At 32.2% G+C, this 18,046-nt stretch overlaps 1 protein-coding gene across 1 annotated transcript in view; it reads right to left on the bottom strand.

Moving 5' to 3' along the window:
- The window catches only part of DMD (dystrophin), a 2,282,785-nt gene that overhangs the window by 1,473,351 nt on the left and 791,388 nt on the right, over window positions 1–18,046 (bottom strand). Inside the window, exons 21-22 of the mRNA XM_074220296.1 lie at window positions 8,721–8,962; window positions 4,951–5,131 (exon numbers count right to left, since the gene is read on the bottom strand). Of these exons, the coding sequence (XP_074076397.1) occupies window positions 4,951–5,131; window positions 8,721–8,962 (423 nt within the window). The remainder of the gene's footprint in view (window positions 1–4,950; window positions 5,132–8,720; window positions 8,963–18,046) is intronic.

Below are 18,046 nucleotides of genomic sequence, written 5' to 3'. Positions count from 1 at the left end.
TTACTAAGTAATCCATTGATAGTAATGTCCTCTGAAGGCTTATAGCAGATGCTAGTGACAAGACTATCTGAAAGTCTCCTATTTTTTTATATCACTTCATCCTTACTGGGGTTGGCAAGGAACATAAGTGTGAAAATATAATGGAAAAGAATCTAATAAGCAAATGTTCCAATATATACTTAGAAGGTTCAAGTCTAGCTCTGTGGAGACATACCAATTTACCCTCTGAAGCTTCAGATGAGAGAAAACTCTCACCTTACCATACCTTGATGAATTTTCCTTCCCTGGACCCATTCACTAATGACTTCTTTCAGAGATTTTATTACAGCCTGGTTTCTGAGCTTTAAGCAAAATAAAAATCTAAATCACTGCACCACAAAATTTGTACCTTTATTTCTACTTTTCTCAAAGAGGCAAATATGTGAAATTATGTAAGTAAATTAATAATTAAATATTGTAGAATCAACTGTACTCTGCTATATATATATTTTTAAAGACATAAAGACTTCTGATTTATAATTTTTGGAAAAGTTTCCTATTTTGGGAGATGCCTAGAAAAGGTCCTGACAGCTGAGTAATATAAATACACAAAGATTCTTTTTTTTTAATTGATAAAGGAAGTAAACTTAGTGGTTAAAAATAATTTCTTTTTTTTCACAAGAGTAAATTACAATGAGAAGTTCAATTACCCAGAAGAAGATGCCATTATTTATGACTCAGGTGAATAAATGTTAAAGCTAGGTCCTGATTAGTGTGAATAATGATTCTTTCTAAATGGTTCGCATAATTGGAGTTCACACTGCATGGGTCCATTAGCTTGAAGAGTTACATAATTATAACTTCAAATAATGAGAATTCAAATATATGTTGGCACTTCAGGGGATTAGCTATTTGTGATATTGAAATGATATTGGGTCTTATTGTTAGGAAATTTAGCTGAGCCTTATACATGTAAATTTTTATGGAGTAAACTGAATAGCTTTCAAAGATTTGAATCTTGACTTTGATAGTTCTTGTCAGTCTGGTTGGAGGTTGACAGAAGAAAGCTGGTCTGTATTGAGTGGTGTTCATTGATAGTTATCAAGGCCTATCAGCTGGGGTTAGTGGAAAAATATGCAGAAAGGCCAGATTATTAAAATGTTGCCCCTACTGGGAAATTTGTCTATGTGAAGGAGTAAAAGGGAAAAGTATGATATAAAAAACAATTGATATGTGTGTAACAACAACAAAATTATAATCCTTGCAAGTTAAGTTATTACAACACCAACACCACAAACACACACACACACACACACACACACACACACACAGATACACAGAGGAGAGAGAGAAAGACAGAGACAGAGACAGAGAGATAAACAAAGACTGACAGAGATAGAGAGACAGACAGAGAAAAAAGGGAATCTCAGAATTCAAAGTTACCTTGGTCAAGATCAATCCTTAAGAAGATCCTTGGATGCCTCACAGGGAGACAGTGGAATATTGGTATGTCTGGTCTTTCTACATATTTGAAGTTAGCATGCCTTTGTAAAAACAACCCAGTGTTAAGTAGTTAAATGCAACTGGGAACTAGTTATTGATATCTAATTATGGGAAGGAGAGCATGGTTGGTGGAGGCTTGAATTATTGCAAATAGCTAAGAAATACCACATAACCCTTATGGTACCCCAGAACACTGAGGGGTTCTTAGCTAAGCTCTGAGAGAAAAAGTCAGAGTAACATTCTGTACTTCTTTATATAAAAGGGAGGATTCTATATGGGACGTATGGAGGGCAAATCATCAGGCAGGAATGATGATGTTAAGAAAATTAAAGCTTAGTAAAACTTAAAAATATAAAGAGGAAATGAATTGAGTATAGAAAATTTTATATAAGTTCCATCTGATAAGAACTTAACTCAGTAAATTGTTTTACTCTGTGTATATATATATTTATGTGGATGTGTATACATGTATGAGTATATCTCTTTGTCTAAAGATAAACATATGCATATGTATAGATGAAGATACATATTCATATAAACAGACATAAGGGAAAAGAGTCAAGGAATAAAACATACATGAGAAACAACTTTAAACTATATTCACAGAAACAAAGAGTGATATAATATGAATTGAATGAATAATCTCTAAGAAGACATAAACAGAACAGTATTCAAAATGCAATGGGGTTAAACATAAAAGCTTCCCACAGGGTTTTTTCGTTTGATCTGGACATTTAAGAAGATAGGTTGGTGGTGAGGAAAGGGAAAGGCATTTTATTTGTGAGCAATGACATATAAAAGAAATTAGCATTGTCAACACTTTTTCATCTTTTTGTTCCTTTTTTCATAATTTTCCAATTGCATTAGGTTTGATTTATTAATATTTTTGTTTTAGTCTACTTAATTCAATGCCAGTATTTAATAAATATAAAATGAATATAAAATTATTTCCCAGTTCTTCCATATTTTTCCTGGCACATGATAAAAAACAAAATTATGTGCCACTATTAAGTAGGACAGTGTTTAGAAAGTTAGGACATTCTTAATTTATTTCAAAATTAGAAAGAGGTGCAGTGACAAGAATACTGAAACCCACTAGAGGGTGCTGATACCTTTGTGAATTCTAGAAGCCTATTTCTACATCTTGGATTCTGTTAATTTATAGAAATCTCCTGAAATAGAAAAAATGTAAAGAATTGAAGGAAAGCAGAAAGTTTGGGCATGGTATCCTTAAAAGGATTTAAAATTTAGCCAGGTTGTGAGAGGGAAGAAAATTTCCTAAGAATTGCTGCCATTTGAAAATGGAAAGAGAAATTTTAATGATATTAAGTTCCCCATCAATAGAAGATGTTTCATTGTTCAGAATGAATTTCAAAGCAGAAAGGGAACTTACAGATCATCTAGTCCAACCATCTCATTTTACAACTAATGAAACTGAGACCCAGGGAGGTGAGGTGACTTTTCCCAGGTCTCATATGTGATTTTTGAACTCCTGTACTCTGTATTGCATTCAAAGGCAAGAAGCTTATCATTAAAATTCTGCCTCAGACATTTACTGGTTGTGTGAATCTGAGGAAATCAGCACTTCATTTCTCCTAGTCTTCATGTAAAATGGGGATCATAATAGTGTCAACCTCATGTGGTCATCTCATGGATGAAATGAGATTATATATGAAATCCATGTCACAATGTATAAAGAATCACAGAATTGATTGCATCTTAGTTTTTAAAATAAAAATCTTATGTATATCTTTTAATTTTACATTATGAAAGCACTTTCTTATGTCTGTTCTTCACCCCTCTCCTCAAATCCCATTCCCAACACAAAAGATGCTTTATTAAAAAAAAAGAGGATGAAAAGGGAGAAAACAACCCAGTCAAACTAATCAAATAAATATAGAATAAATATGACAAAATATAGATTGCTTCACAACTATGGACCTCCACTTACAGAAATGAATCCAGAGAAATGTCTATACCTTGGAGTTAAGCTTGTTCTGTATAATTTAGCAACATTCTATTTTGATTATTTTGAGGGGCTGCTCTTTTCATTTATCTTGTAGTCATCATCTATATTCTTTTCTTGGCTCTGCTCACTTTAATGCGCATCTGCATAATTTCCTGTAAGTCTGTCCACGCTGCTCTGTATTCATTGCATTCATTTTCTTAATGTGTGTTATTCTGAGTATTATATGAGTTTAGATACTCCTTGAAGGCAGTCAATACACATTTATTCAGCACCTACTAGTGCTAGAAAATGTTCTAAGTACAGCTGATACAATAAAATATAAAAGAGAGCTTCTGTTCTTGAGGAGCTCACAATCTAATGAGAGAGATGATATGCAAACAAGTGAGCAAAAAAAAGCAAGACAGGATAAATCATAAATAATCAACCAAAGGAAAGCTCTATAATTAAGAGAAATCAGAATTGAAGTGGAATTTTCTCTGGAATTTGAAGGAAGCCAGGGAAGTAAGGAGCCAAAGATGAGGGGGGAGGATGTTCCAAGTATAGGGGACAATCATGTGAGGATGCAGAGACTAGGCTCCTGCCCTTACATCTTCATCACCCATCTCTTCCCTCCTACCACTCCCTAACATTGGAATGTGTTCTGTTGCATTTTTGTATGTTTTGTGAATGTTGTGTCCTTCATTAGATTGTAAGCTCCTTGGAGGCAGACATTGTCTGTAGCCTCTTTTTGTATCACCAGGATTTAACTCAGTGTCTGATAAACAATGGGCACTTATCACATTTTTATTCTTTACTTGTTAAGAAAAACCAATTAAGTAACTTTTGAGGAAAGGAGAGTCTCTTTCTTTGTGGCTGACTTAGATTTAGCAGAGGAAGGACCAAGAAAACCACCCTAAAGAGCAAACAAAGGACTTAACTTTGCTTATCTTGTTTATTTATATAGACTTGAAATACAATACTCTAATCTAATATGAAAAGAAGGGATGCCCTTATGCTCTCTGAGTAGGTGGGACCTCATCAGATCAAGTTTCATGATTTGAATAGAGTTTGGACACAATGTTTCTAAAATGAAAGAGGCACAGAATAACTCACTCTTTCCTTTGAAAAACAATTTCGTCTTGCTGTAAAGTTGATTCTTCTCTTCACTCAATGAGGTGTTGTGGAGTAGTGAGAAGAGAATTGAATTTGGAGTAATAATAGTTCAATTTCAAGTTCTGCCACTGTGTAACCAATGTAGAGCATGTCACCCTCACTGAAACTCAGCTCCTCATTTGTAAAATGAAGAGATTGACTAATTGTCCTCTAAAGTCCTTTCTATCTCTGATAAAATACATACTGTGAGTGTGATATACACCAATATATAGTAGATACATACAGTATATAAATTTTGTATGTAGATAAGTAGACATCTCTCTAACTATTTATCTATCAATCTATCTACCTACCTCTTAGAGAATTCCAAATTCAGCATACCTAAACATTAGGATGTTCATACTTACTAGTTTGTAGTTGCTTCTCTCTGGTTTGTAGATCAGAAAGGATTTGTTTAAAATGGTTGGTAAAAGCAACAAAGTCTGCATCCAGGAACATTGGGCATTGTTCGTTTTCTTTCAATGATATGCTTTGAATTTTTAATCGTTCAACTTGAGGTTGAAGAGTTGACAAACGCGTAACTTCATCCTATACAAGAAAAATGACACTAGAGTTATTTTGAAAAGAAAATATCATTGTACATTGTGTGCATTACAATGTTGCTATGGACATTGCTAAAAAGCAATAATAACAGATTGGGTTTTTTGCTCAATATCAAAAAAACAGATAAGTATAACCATGACAATTTTGGTGATCTGGCAAAGGCAATAAAGTTAAGAATTTCATATTTTTTTCCATTCTTACTCATAACACACACACACACATATATATATATATATATATATATATATATATATATATTATTTCCCTATTTATTTCATGAAGACATCATTTATGGCATAAATGGACTTGAATGCAAGGATAGTTAAAATGACCAATGAAAGACCTTCAATCCTATTCACAAGTATTTAGAAAAAAATTTATTCTCATCAAGGTTGGTCATATAAATTGCTTTTCTATACTTTTCTTAATGTTTAGTCTTGGTGCTTGGGATAAAACTCTACTCAAAATCTTTTCACAGAAAAACAAAATTTAGAGTTAGAAGGGAACTCAGTAGCCATCTAATTGAATTTATAAAATTCATACTGTCACATGCCCCAAAGTGGGCAAACAGTATTCTTGTTACTAGGTAGCTATAGTTGTTAGCATATTTTCCTGACATCAAATATAAATTTGTCCTATTGAAACTCTCAGTCATTTTAATGGTGTCTGTATTCTAGGGCCAAAACCAAGTAAGTCTAATCTCTCTTCCATATGAAAGCTCTTTAGACTACTTAAATATGGCATCAAGATCCTTTCCAAGCTTCTCTTTACCATGCTAAGTATCTACAATTCTTTTAAACAATTTTCATTTGAAATTGGTTCAAGGTTCTTTGTAATCCTGGAAGTCTCTTCTTATGGACACTCCCACCTATCATTTGATTTTTAAACTATGATGCTAAAACTAAACTCCAATACTTCTCCTTTGACCTGATCTGACTAATGTATCATAAAATAATGTAAAGGGATGTTCAATTCTTTTTCATGGAAGCAGTGCTTCTCTTATTCTATGACTGCCACATCACTTTGCTAACTCATACTAAATCCATCAAAATCCACTAAAGTAGCATAACTTTTTCAAATAAACTTTTCTTTAACCATTGCTACCCTATCTTTTATTATTAAAGTATAGTTTTGAACTATATTTTAAGACTTTAAATTTATGTGCACTGGATTTCATCTTACAGATTTAGTTTGAATTATTATGTCCTAAATTGTTTTTGCATCCTACCATTAAACATTGTCAGCTTTTAATTCCTGGTTTATGTCATCTTCAAATCTGATGAAAATTCTTTATCCAAGGTATTGTTAAAAATGTTCAATAGCTCAAAGCCAAGCATGGATTTCTAGGTACTTATTGTAGATCATTTGCCAATATGATTTTGTACCACTGTAGACTATTTTTTGAGTCCAGATATTCAATTTGTTCTGAATTCATGTAACCAACGTATCAGCTAGTCCATATTTCTTCATGTTTTAAGTAAGAGTATGAATACTTCAGTAAATTCCTTATTAAAATATAGGCAAACTTTGTTGTTCTGTCATTTTTGACTGAATACTGGAATTTTGACAAGGATACTGGAGTGATTTGCCATTTCATTCTTCAGGTCATATTCAGTTGAGAAATTGAGACAAACAGGGTTAAAGTGACTTGCTCAGGGCCACACAGTTAATAAACATCTGAGTTTAGATTTGAACCTAGGATGGTGAATATTCCTTGCTCCATATCTCTATTAACTGCTGAGTTGCCCCGCAGGCAAAGTATATCCCCTTGATCTACTTAGTTTAGCAAACTTATCCAGAAGGGAAATAAAGTTATTCTGGCATAATTTCTTCTTGAAGAAATCATGTCCTTTTCACTTATTAACTTCATGATCGATAAGTCTGTGACTCACAATTATTTTTTATTTTGAGCCTGAATTACAAATTCATGCAAATTTAAAATATATTCATGATAGGGGGGATTTATATGGCTACTTATGCAGGGATGGATACATTTTAAGGTGTACAAGAAAGAATATACATTTTGACAGGATGACACATCTATCTGAATATATAATACACTGAAATTACCCATAAAAATATTATCTACCCAAAGATAGCTTCTGCTTCATATTGTAAGCATCCTAAAGCCTTTATCAGAGACATAGCCAAGTCTAACAGGGAAGGTCTTGCAAATGACATATCTGTTGTTGACCATGTAGTATAGTGTCATCATCCCCTAAACCTTTGGTTTATGCTTTGCTTTACTATTTGTAACAGCCTGAAGTAGTATGTATACTTTACCACACAAAATTCTCCAGAAGGACGCACACATAAACATAAGAGAGGAATGAAAATACATAAGGAAAGACATCCAAGTAACCAAACTCAACAAAACTTCATTGTTCTGCTCCCATGGTTCTCATTTTCATCTACGTCAATATATACTAACCTCAAGTCTAAACGTCAGTTCAGGAACATTTACCTAGAAACCTAGGGTAGTTGCTTAAAAAGTTGCCTATAGGTAGCCTCAGAAAGGGAGAAAATTGGGTTCCCTTGGGGTTTACTCACATCAATGACAATACATTCATTTTCTATGATTTTCATTCTATTCCATCAAATTTTGGTTATTTGAAGCTTCTAAATTTATCTTTTAAAAATACTATCTTCATTCATTGTCTAATTAAATTAAATCCAATTTATATCATTTAAGTCTATTCACTTTCTGATTTACTACTTATAGTTCTACTTTTGTTCCCCACTCTGATGACTTTTCATCGTCACATTTTCTGCAAAGTGTACTCTTTATTATATCATGTATGTGCAGTAACTATGATAAGACCACCAGTTTTTAATCCCTAGGAGGCATTATTATATATTTTCTTCCTATGGGGGTTCTCTCTAGAATTTTTGTGCTTCACATTTCTCTGTAAGTCCTATAATAAAAAACATCACCTCCTGAAGTTTTTATCCCTCTTTTGAGATTCCTCTCCTACCTCTAGCCTCACTGGTCTCAATGTCCCTTTGGGGAATTGTAAGCTCTATTCATTTTTGTTTAATCAGGAGGGAGGACTACCATAGGCAGGTTGCCCTTTGTGAGAAAGGTGGGCATGTGAGAGAGACCAAAGGGGAGGAGGGATGACTAAATTCCTATTTCCTAGAGCTTGTTGATTAAGTGACTGTTATATAGTAGCTGCCATATTAGAGAAATACTCTTCTTCATTATAGAGCTTTTAGGTATCAAATCTGCCAAGATGTATCACAAAACTGAATTGTGATCCTTCAGGGGGCCCATTGCATAATTGCTTAGCTGCCTCACTGACAAAGTAGTTATACAGTGTTGCCAGTAGGCAAAAACAGTTAGCTAGACTTAGCTACTTTAAAAGCATCCAAAGGAATTTGATAGCTATATGGTAAATGTTCAACCCCTTCTTTTACCCAAAGGCCAAATTAATTGATCTTTACTGTTATTAAATTAAATTGTTTGAAAGGTGAATGGCTTGTTATAAAAACAAATAGCAGTCATGCCCTGAAAAAAATGGTAGCAAAATATCCTTTCATACTGATACTAAAAAGATAAGGGAAAATGGCTCACCTTACAATTTTTTAGCTGCATTTTTACTGCAGTAGGTTCTGCAGCTGGTGTGGCTTGTGCTTTCACCCAGTTTTCAGCAGCGGTTGTCTGCTGCTCCAATTGCTGTAGCTGAGTATAGAAGGTAATGATGTTGTTCTGATACTCCAGCCAGGAAAGTCTTTCATTTAGCAACTGACAGAACTCAATCCATCGGCTATTCAGCTGTTCAGAGGCTTGCTTGATGCTGTCTGCATTGCCGCCTTCTATAAAGACAGAACAGTTCGTTTTAAAATACTAGTCAGCATTTTCTGAAAATTAGCAAATCTAGAACAGGGAAGCATTTGATTTCAAAGAACTCAGTTTGTAAGTGGACAGAAGCTTTAAAACGTCAATTTCAATTCTGACCTATAACTCATAAGTTTTTTTTTAAATCAAAAAATGATGAAAACACAAACAAAATATATTAGAAAAGAAAAGACATGAAAGAATGGTGTTGAACCAAAGCCTAATGCTTAAAATTGAGGGTGATTATGTAAAGGGTAAGTGGAAGTTTCCCAAATGTATGGTTTTGTTGGGGGTTGGGGAGAGGGCATGGTTGGTTCAGAAGTAGAATGACATCAGTATGGTGAACTCCCTCTATGGAAACTCCTTTTATGATGCTAATTGGTAACTTCTTCATAATTCATAGTCTTGGAAAGATTTTTGGAATTCTGAGAGATTAATTTATGCATCAGAGTACAGATAATATATCAGAGATAGCACTTGACTCTGATTTATATTTATAGCTAACTAGCTTTACCTCTAAATTGAGAATGCTTTTTTAAAATAATTATTCAATTTTTATTTTACAAAAAAGTAAACAGATTTTGGTAACTTTAAAAATCTAATTGTTAGGGGTAAAGAAATAATCAATTCACAAAAAATGTAGATAATATAAATATCTCATATTCATGATCAGAATTATCTTTGCTGCATATCTGAGGCACTGAAATTGTTAAAAGGTAAAGAAATATTCCTATAAAATAAAATTATAATTTTGAAAATAAAAAGGTAGGACTACCTAACCCTTTTTATTTGTCTACATTTGATAATAAGTAAAAGGAAATGAATCAGGAAAAATGGATACACATAATTTAAAATATGATCTGAAATATAATAAAATATTAAAATACAAATAACATTCATAAAATTAATGCAATGCTGTGGTTTTTAAATTCCAAAGTCAGGTAATTCTCAAATTTTGGCTTTAATAGTTTCAAGCACTTAATCATGTTTTATACATAAATAGTAACCTTACATATTAGGGATAAGGGGTAGAATATACTAGGAAATGACTTTATGATTCACTATGATAACAAATTCCCTGAAGTATAAATCCCCACTATCAATATAGGTCAGCACCTTGGCAACTTACAATTTGAGAGTTGCATACAAAACTTATGGAAGGTTAATAATTCATCCTGGAGTACATGACCACATTGTGTCAGAAACAGAATATGATGAAGAAGAAATATAGTTCAGGAAATCATTAGTTTTGATATGGCTAAATTTGTCCTATAAACTATGAGTTTATTTCTAGAACTGTGATTTCATTTGTATAAGGAGTGCATATATACATATATATATATATACTTAAGCATACATAAATATACACACACACATTATAATGCAAGGGTATATAATACAAATACATAACTCAATATAGTAAGAGAACAATTATTTTAACTCACATTTATATTATGTCCTCAAATTACCCAACAGTATATAATTATGTGACAAAAGAAATATTGGACTTATAGAATGACAGATAGAGTCCTGGACTTGGAATCAGGGGTAGAATTTTGATTGTTGGATCAAAATCCTAATTAAGAAAAATACTTATTTCAAGATGAGGCATTAGTATGAAAAAAAAAGATACGAACTTGGGCTATATGTTGAAGTCATATCCCAGGAAGGTCATTTTGTGTCAGAAATCAAATGCTAAAGGAATATTAACTTAAAGAGCTTAACTGTAGATATTGGAAGACAAGATTAAAAAAAAAAGTTTACGGGGAATTTACTATGGTATTAGGAAGTAAAGTTACTTCAAAATTAAGACATATCTGTGATCTCATTAGTATGTTTATGACAAAAATCCCAGGTGTGGAAACTTTCTATATGAATGTAGAGTCCCACTATTTTCACAGGCATACCTAACCACAACTTATTGTCCTGTCTGACAACTGTCTATATCTTCTTAGAAATTATGAATAAGAGTAAACACAAGGACCTTTTTCTCTCAACAATATCAGGATCAATGGAATAGATGACTACATTTTCAATTAACCTTGCTTTGTGATCAGCTCATTTTCTTTTGTAGTTTTTGATATCTCCATTGTTGCATCTTTCAAGGAACCTAGATTTTGACAAATATGAGAGAAATTTTTTTTGGAGGAGGCTTTAAACCAATATTTTACTCTACAGAATACATTTTTAGTGTAAATGTAAAAATTGAGCATGGAGAAATTTTTGTAACCACTATTTTTTTCAGTCAGTTGTGTGTCTGAGACAGCCTATCTCCATTAGAATATTTATAAAAATGAACTTTCTCATATCTTCCTCAGGGATGTCCCTGTTGCTTTTGTAGTTTAGTCTCATAAGGATTTTTAGATATAAGAAAGGTAAATGAGTTTTTAGTTATTGATATTTCCTCCTTTTTGTCTTTTTAAAAAATATGATTCTTCCCCACAAGTGAATCATAAAGACATGAAATTGGAACCCAATGCAACTGATAGAACAAAAAAAGAAGGCTGCTCTAGTAGAGAAACTTGGAGTACTTTAATGCCAATGGAATAAGAGATGGATGATGAATAAATAAAGGACATTGAGAAGAAAAAGACAGATAGGACAAGATCATCAATTCAGAGTTGGTAGATACTTTTGAGCTAGGTGAGACCCAGGAGAAAGCAGGAATTCCAGAAGGTGATGGGATGGTCAGCAACGTCAAAAGCTATAGAAAAGTTGTACATGATGAAGGCTAAGAAAAGGCCTTTGGATGAGACAATGTCAGTAAAGCAGAGGAAATGTGTGTTAAAGTGATTCTATTTTTTTCAAAGATTTTATTTATTTTGAGTTTTAAATTTTTTCCCCTAATCTTGCTTCCCTTGCTCCCCCCACCATGAAAGAAGGCAATTTGCCAGTCTATATATTGTTTCCATGGTATACACTGCTCCAAATTGAATGTGATGAAAGAGAAATCATATTCTTAAGGAAGAAAAATAAAGTACTAAGAGATAGCAAAATTATATAAGATAATGCCTTTTCTTTCTAAATTGAAGATAATAGTCTTTGGTCTTTGTTCAAACTCCACAATTCTTTCTCTGGATACAGATGGTATTCTCCATCGTAGACAGTAGACAATTCTTTAAATGATGGATTGAAGAGAAGTAAAGAGATTTAATTATAGACTGTGACAATAATTCTGGTAGAAGATAATGGGTAAATAGAGGAATATGAGAACAATGGAACTGGAAGACATGTAAGAAACATACTTGGAGGAAGAACTGATGGAAGATTGCATCTAATTGGATATTAGGTGATAAGAGTCAGGGATGAATCAAAAACTGTTCTAAATCTCTGAATTTGAAATAATGAAAATTGCAGAGCGTAGCTAGATGGTGTAGTGGATAGAGCACCTGTCCTGGAGGGCCAGAGTTCAAATCAAACCACAGATATACTTACTAGTTGTGTGACCTCAACTGCCTTGACCAAAAAAATGGAAGAAAGAAAGAAAAGAAAAAAATTATGAGAAGTTGAAACACAGTCATATATAATGTATGTATATATATATATATATATATATATATATACACACACACACACATATATATATGTATGTATACACATACATATATGTATATATATACATATATATATATATGTATATATATATATCACGATATATATTATATATATAGATGGAATTTGGGGCATTCATGAATCCTCCAATGGAGGATTTCTAAATGATAGAAATTTTTTACTGACCCTCAATAAAGAGGTCCATGTTCCTTAAGTATCAAAATTTAAGTAATTTTATTATTCCTCCCCTTTCTCATCCCATCTAACTCTTGTCACTTTGTCATTCCTTCATTACTTTTTTTTCACTATCATTATTTCAGAGAGGACTAATTAGTGGCTTTCAAGTTATATTCAGAGCTCATCCCAGACTCCATATGTTAGAAGATGTCTTACTCAGGAAAAGAAAGGGTAAGTATATATTAATCATTCCTTTCTTCTGTGATCCATATTAAATTTTAAAATGCATAAAGCATCAGTCCTGGAGTCAGGAGCACTTGAGTTCAATTCTAGCATCAGATACTTAATTATCTAGCTATGTGACCTTAGGCAAGTCACTTAACTCTATTGTCTTGCAAAAACCAAAACCAAAACCAAAACAAAACAAAAAAAAGTAATACCAAGGGAGACTTTATATTTCTAACTTTAAAAGTAATCCTTGAACAAAAGGTCAAGAATAACAAGGGAATTAATAAAAAAATGTAAAGGAAGATAGCCTAGCTGTACCATATCTAAAACTATATTATAAAGTGACAGTCATCAAATTGCCTGTTATTGGCTAAGAAATATAATGGTGGACCAATGGAATAGAATTGTTCCAAAAGAAATAGTAATAAATGATTACAGTAATCTAGTGCTTGATAAACCCCCAAACTCCAGCTTCTGGATTAAGAACTCACTATCTGACAAAAACTGCTGAGAAAACTAGAAAATAGTATAGCAAAAATTAGGCCTAAACCAACTTTTCACACCCTACATACCAAGATAAAGTGGAAATGGGTACACAATTTAGACACATAGAAGAATATCATAAATCAATTAGGAAAGCAAGGAATAGTTTATCTGTCAGAGCTATGGAGAGAGGAGGTTTGTGACCAAACGAGATAAAGAGCATTATAAAATACAAAATGGATCATTTTGATCAAATCAAATTAAAAGTTTTTGCACAAATAAAACTAATGCAACCAAAATTAGAAGGAATACAGAATGGTTGGAAAATGATTTTTACAATCAATGCTTCTGATAAACGACTCATTTCTAAAACATATTGAGAACTGGGTCAAATTTATAACAAGCCATTCCCCAATTGATAGATAAGTCAAAGGATATGAACAGGCAATTTTCAGATGAAGAAATTAAAGTATCTATAGATATATGAAAAAAATGCTCTAAATCAATATTGATTAGAGAAATGCAAATTAAAATACTAAGGTACCACCTCACAACTATCTGTTTGACTAATATAAAAAAAAAGGAAAATGATAAATGTTAGAGGGGATGTGGAAAAACTAGAATACTAATGCATTATTGATGGAGATGTGAATTAAGCCAATCATTCTGGAGAGCAATTTGGAACTATGCCCAAAGGGCAATAAAACTGTGTATGCTCTTTGATCCAGCAATACCATTACTTTGTCTGTATCCCAAAGAGATCATAAAATATGGAAAGAGTCCCACATGTATAAAAAATATTTATAGCGATTCTTTTTGTAGTGGCAGGAATTTGAATTTGAAGGGATGTTTATCAATTGGGGAATGGCTGAACAAGTTGTGGTATATGGATGTGATGGAATACCTTTGCTGTGTAAAAAGTCATGAGCAAGTAGGTCTCAGAAAAACCTGGGACTGATGCTCAGTGAAGACAACAGAAACAGGAGAACATTGTACACTAACAGCAATGTGGTGTGATGAACAATTATGACTACTGACTTAGCTTCTTTCAGCAGTACAATAATCAAAGAAAATTCAGAAAGACTTGAGATGCAAAATGTTGTTCATATCCAGAGAAAGAACTATGGAATCTGAATGCAGAAAAAAGCATTCTATGTTCACTTTTTAAAATATTTTATTCTCTCTTGTTTTAATTCTTCTTTCACACTAATATGAAGATTATGGAATGATTGTACATATATAATATATAAGATTACTCACTCTCAAGGGGAAGGCAAGAAAGAAGGTAGAAAAAGATGAAATTCAAAATCTTACAAAAATGAATGTTGAAAATTATCTTTACGTGCAACTGGAAAAGAATAAAAAGATCAAGTCAAAAAAAATAAAACTAATCCTTGGTATGAGAAGATACAGATTTTCTATATTCTTTATGGATTCCAAAGTCTACTCAGTGCTACATTTTTACAATTTTTCAGCACTTATATAATCAATTAGTAATATGGTGGTGTGCATGTGGTAGCTAGTGCCTTTAAGATATTTGATTTTGAGTGGCATAGAATAAAGAGTGAAATGAAAATCTGTGATCAATAACAGTGTTAAACATGATAAAATACAACAATAGAGGGTAAAATAATTCATCAATAATTTTTCCATTGAAAGCATAATTAAGGACACCAAATGGCTCTGAAACATTTCTAAAAAGATAGCAAATAGTTTATATAGGAAAAACATATGGCGCATATAAAAATAAATTTATGAGATTCCCAAAATGTGTACTATAGATTTAAAAGATTAAATTTTTTAGAGAAAATGAGAAAAAATGAGTATATTTCTTAATTGATAAAATAAAATAAGTTATTAAGGGTAGGGGAGAACAAAGTTATCCTTTAAGAAAGAAAAGTACTGAAAAAAGTAAAGAGAAAAAGGGAGCCTACATTTAGAAATGAAATATCTTTTAAGTGACTCAAAAAAAAAGGAATTTATAGCATAACTTGGAAGGAGAATCAAAGACTACAAAATAAGATTCCTTAAATGTATGAAAAAGTATAAAGGGCAACTATTGGGTGTATCACATATTGCCTGAAATCCAAAATATGCATTCAGAGATGAAAAGAAGATTCACAGGGAGTCTAAATGATATCTAGATCTTGGTCTTTATCAAGAAAGTTTTTTAGACAAATTTTAATTAAAATATAAAAGAAAGTGTTGGACTTTAATGATCAGCTTGTCATAATTAGAGTTCTAACTCAGTATAACAAGGATAAATTATAGATGGATTCTTTCAATAAATGAATTCCTCTGTAGAATGAAGTATTGATGCTTCTTCTAACCATCTGTAATTTAAGTAACTGTCATTGTGAACAAGTAAACAATGTATCAGAAAACATCCTTGAATATAGTATTAGAAAAAATGCTGGGTGTACAAATCCAAAGTCTGAACAGGTATAAATTTTCATGTAAAACATGTCCCTATTCTAAATGCTTTCTCAGAATATAAAATTCCTAACCATTCAATAAATTTCTCAAGACCTCAGGTCATTCTCAAAGACAATTTTTAGATGGGCTATATGATCTGAGATTCAGTGATATTAGATGACTTAACCAGTGTCATAACTGCTTTCATAATATTCATTAGGAAAAAAGAACTAATTTTCTAAAATAAACAAATTTGTTTACTTGACTTTACATTCTGGTTTAAATTAGAGAAGATATGACATTTTTAATAATTCTTAAATATTTACTCATTTCAATATCTATTTTTATATTTTATTTGATTTTATTTTAAGGTAATCAAGATTAAATGACTTTCACAGGTCACACTGTAAGCTATCAAGTATCTAGGGTCAGATTTGAACTCAGGTCTTCTTGACTCCAGGGTTGGTGTTCTATCCAGTGTGGACTGAGATCCCCCTACAGAAACCATTTTGTGCTCATCTATTAGACTTTCAGAGATAATGGATTATAATCCAGTTGCATCTCACATCCCTGAAATAGTCTCTGAATAAATACATTGTTCCAAAAGGAAATGGATCATTAGCTGAAGTGCATCTATTAATTTTATTATCTGTATCCCATGCAAAACAGACAGCTAAAGTATTTTTTAATTGTGATACTATCCAACATCCAAGTACTTTGGAACTGGCACTTAATATGAAGAATATCTCATCAAGTGTGTTCCTTTTAACTTGTGAATCCAGGATAATGCACAACCTGTGTTTTTATAGATCTTGGCATATAAAGATATTTGAAATGACAACTTAAAGTGAAGCTGGCTAATAAATGCTCTTCTTATTTTGAATGCACTTCATTTTAAGTGTCATGTCATTACAGACTCATTTGGCATTCAATTTAATAGCCTCCATCATGCCACAAGTTCATTCAGAATCCATGAAGAGAGAGGACACATATCAGAGACTAAATTACCAGAGGCTTTATTTAGAGATACTTTAGTTTTCATAGTGTGCTTTATCTTTCCATTTTAATGTACTTTCCCAAGATTAGTAATTTAAATAAAAGGTGGAGCAAAATGTGCATTTGTTACTGTTTAACCTTTTCTTTTCTTTTCTACTTCTAAATGTCCCTGAACTACTATAGGCAGATGCTCTATATTTCCCACCTTATCTTTAATTTTCCCCTGTCCCTAAGCCAACCAAACAAAAAACACCTTTAAAATCTTAAAGCACAAAAATATTTTTTCTAGGCCAAACTCTATTTTGAGACTAGAATCATATGAAATATGTCAGTCAAATTTTATTATGTGTATACTGTATGTAGATTATTGCACTTTGTAGTGTGAAGATTTTACAGAAAAATGAAAAACAAAATTACATGGAACTGAGGAGAGAATAAGCCATGTGGAAATAATGGGTGTGACAGAGTTCTTATTACATAAGTATGGCAAGGTTAGGAAAACTGAATCTTTCGAGATGCCATATTGTGTAGATTGAAAGCTCCCCCAAAATCTAGTAGTGAAGCTACTTATATAATTCAACTTAAAATTTTATAAAATTAGTATTATCAGGGCGGCTAGGTGGCGCAGTGGATAGAGCACTGGCCCTGGAGTCAGGAGTATCTGAGTTCAAATCTGGCCTCAGACACTTAATAATTACCTAGCTGTGTGGTATTATTTATTTTTTAAAACCATAATCTAGACCTTAGTACTAATTGTTGAGATATACTTTTAGCTTAATAAAGTGATCATTATTATTTATATTTAAATATTTTATTAAATTTATTCTCCATAATTCTGGATAACTACATAGAAAAATAACTGTTTGATATTTATTCAATATTTTTAATCAAATGGGTATGAGAGGGAGGGAGTCAGGGTGGAAGAGGAATGGAAGAGATGGGAGGATAGGAAAGCATAGGAGAAGAGAGGAGAGGAGAGGAAAGAAAAGGAGAGGAGAGGAGTTCTGGAGGAATGAGGGAAAGGAGAATACTTGATTAAAAAGATTCAAAGTAGATGCAAGAAAATATTTCTAATGAAGCCTGGAGGAAGCTAGGATTAGATTAAACCCAAATCTTTTGGACCAGTACAACTTTCCTTTTCTTTCTTATTAAAGGGGATGTTAATGTGCTGAACTGAATTTGATTATTTCAAAATGTAAAAAGTAATAAAA

Source organism: Macrotis lagotis, chromosome 1 (genome assembly GCF_037893015.1).
Source record: "Macrotis lagotis isolate mMagLag1 chromosome 1, bilby.v1.9.chrom.fasta, whole genome shotgun sequence".
In the NCBI taxonomy this organism is placed as follows: Eukaryota; Metazoa; Chordata; class Mammalia; order Peramelemorphia; family Peramelidae; genus Macrotis; species Macrotis lagotis.
Note: the sequence above shows the minus strand (reverse complement) of the source record. Positions and strands in the feature narration are given on the sequence as shown.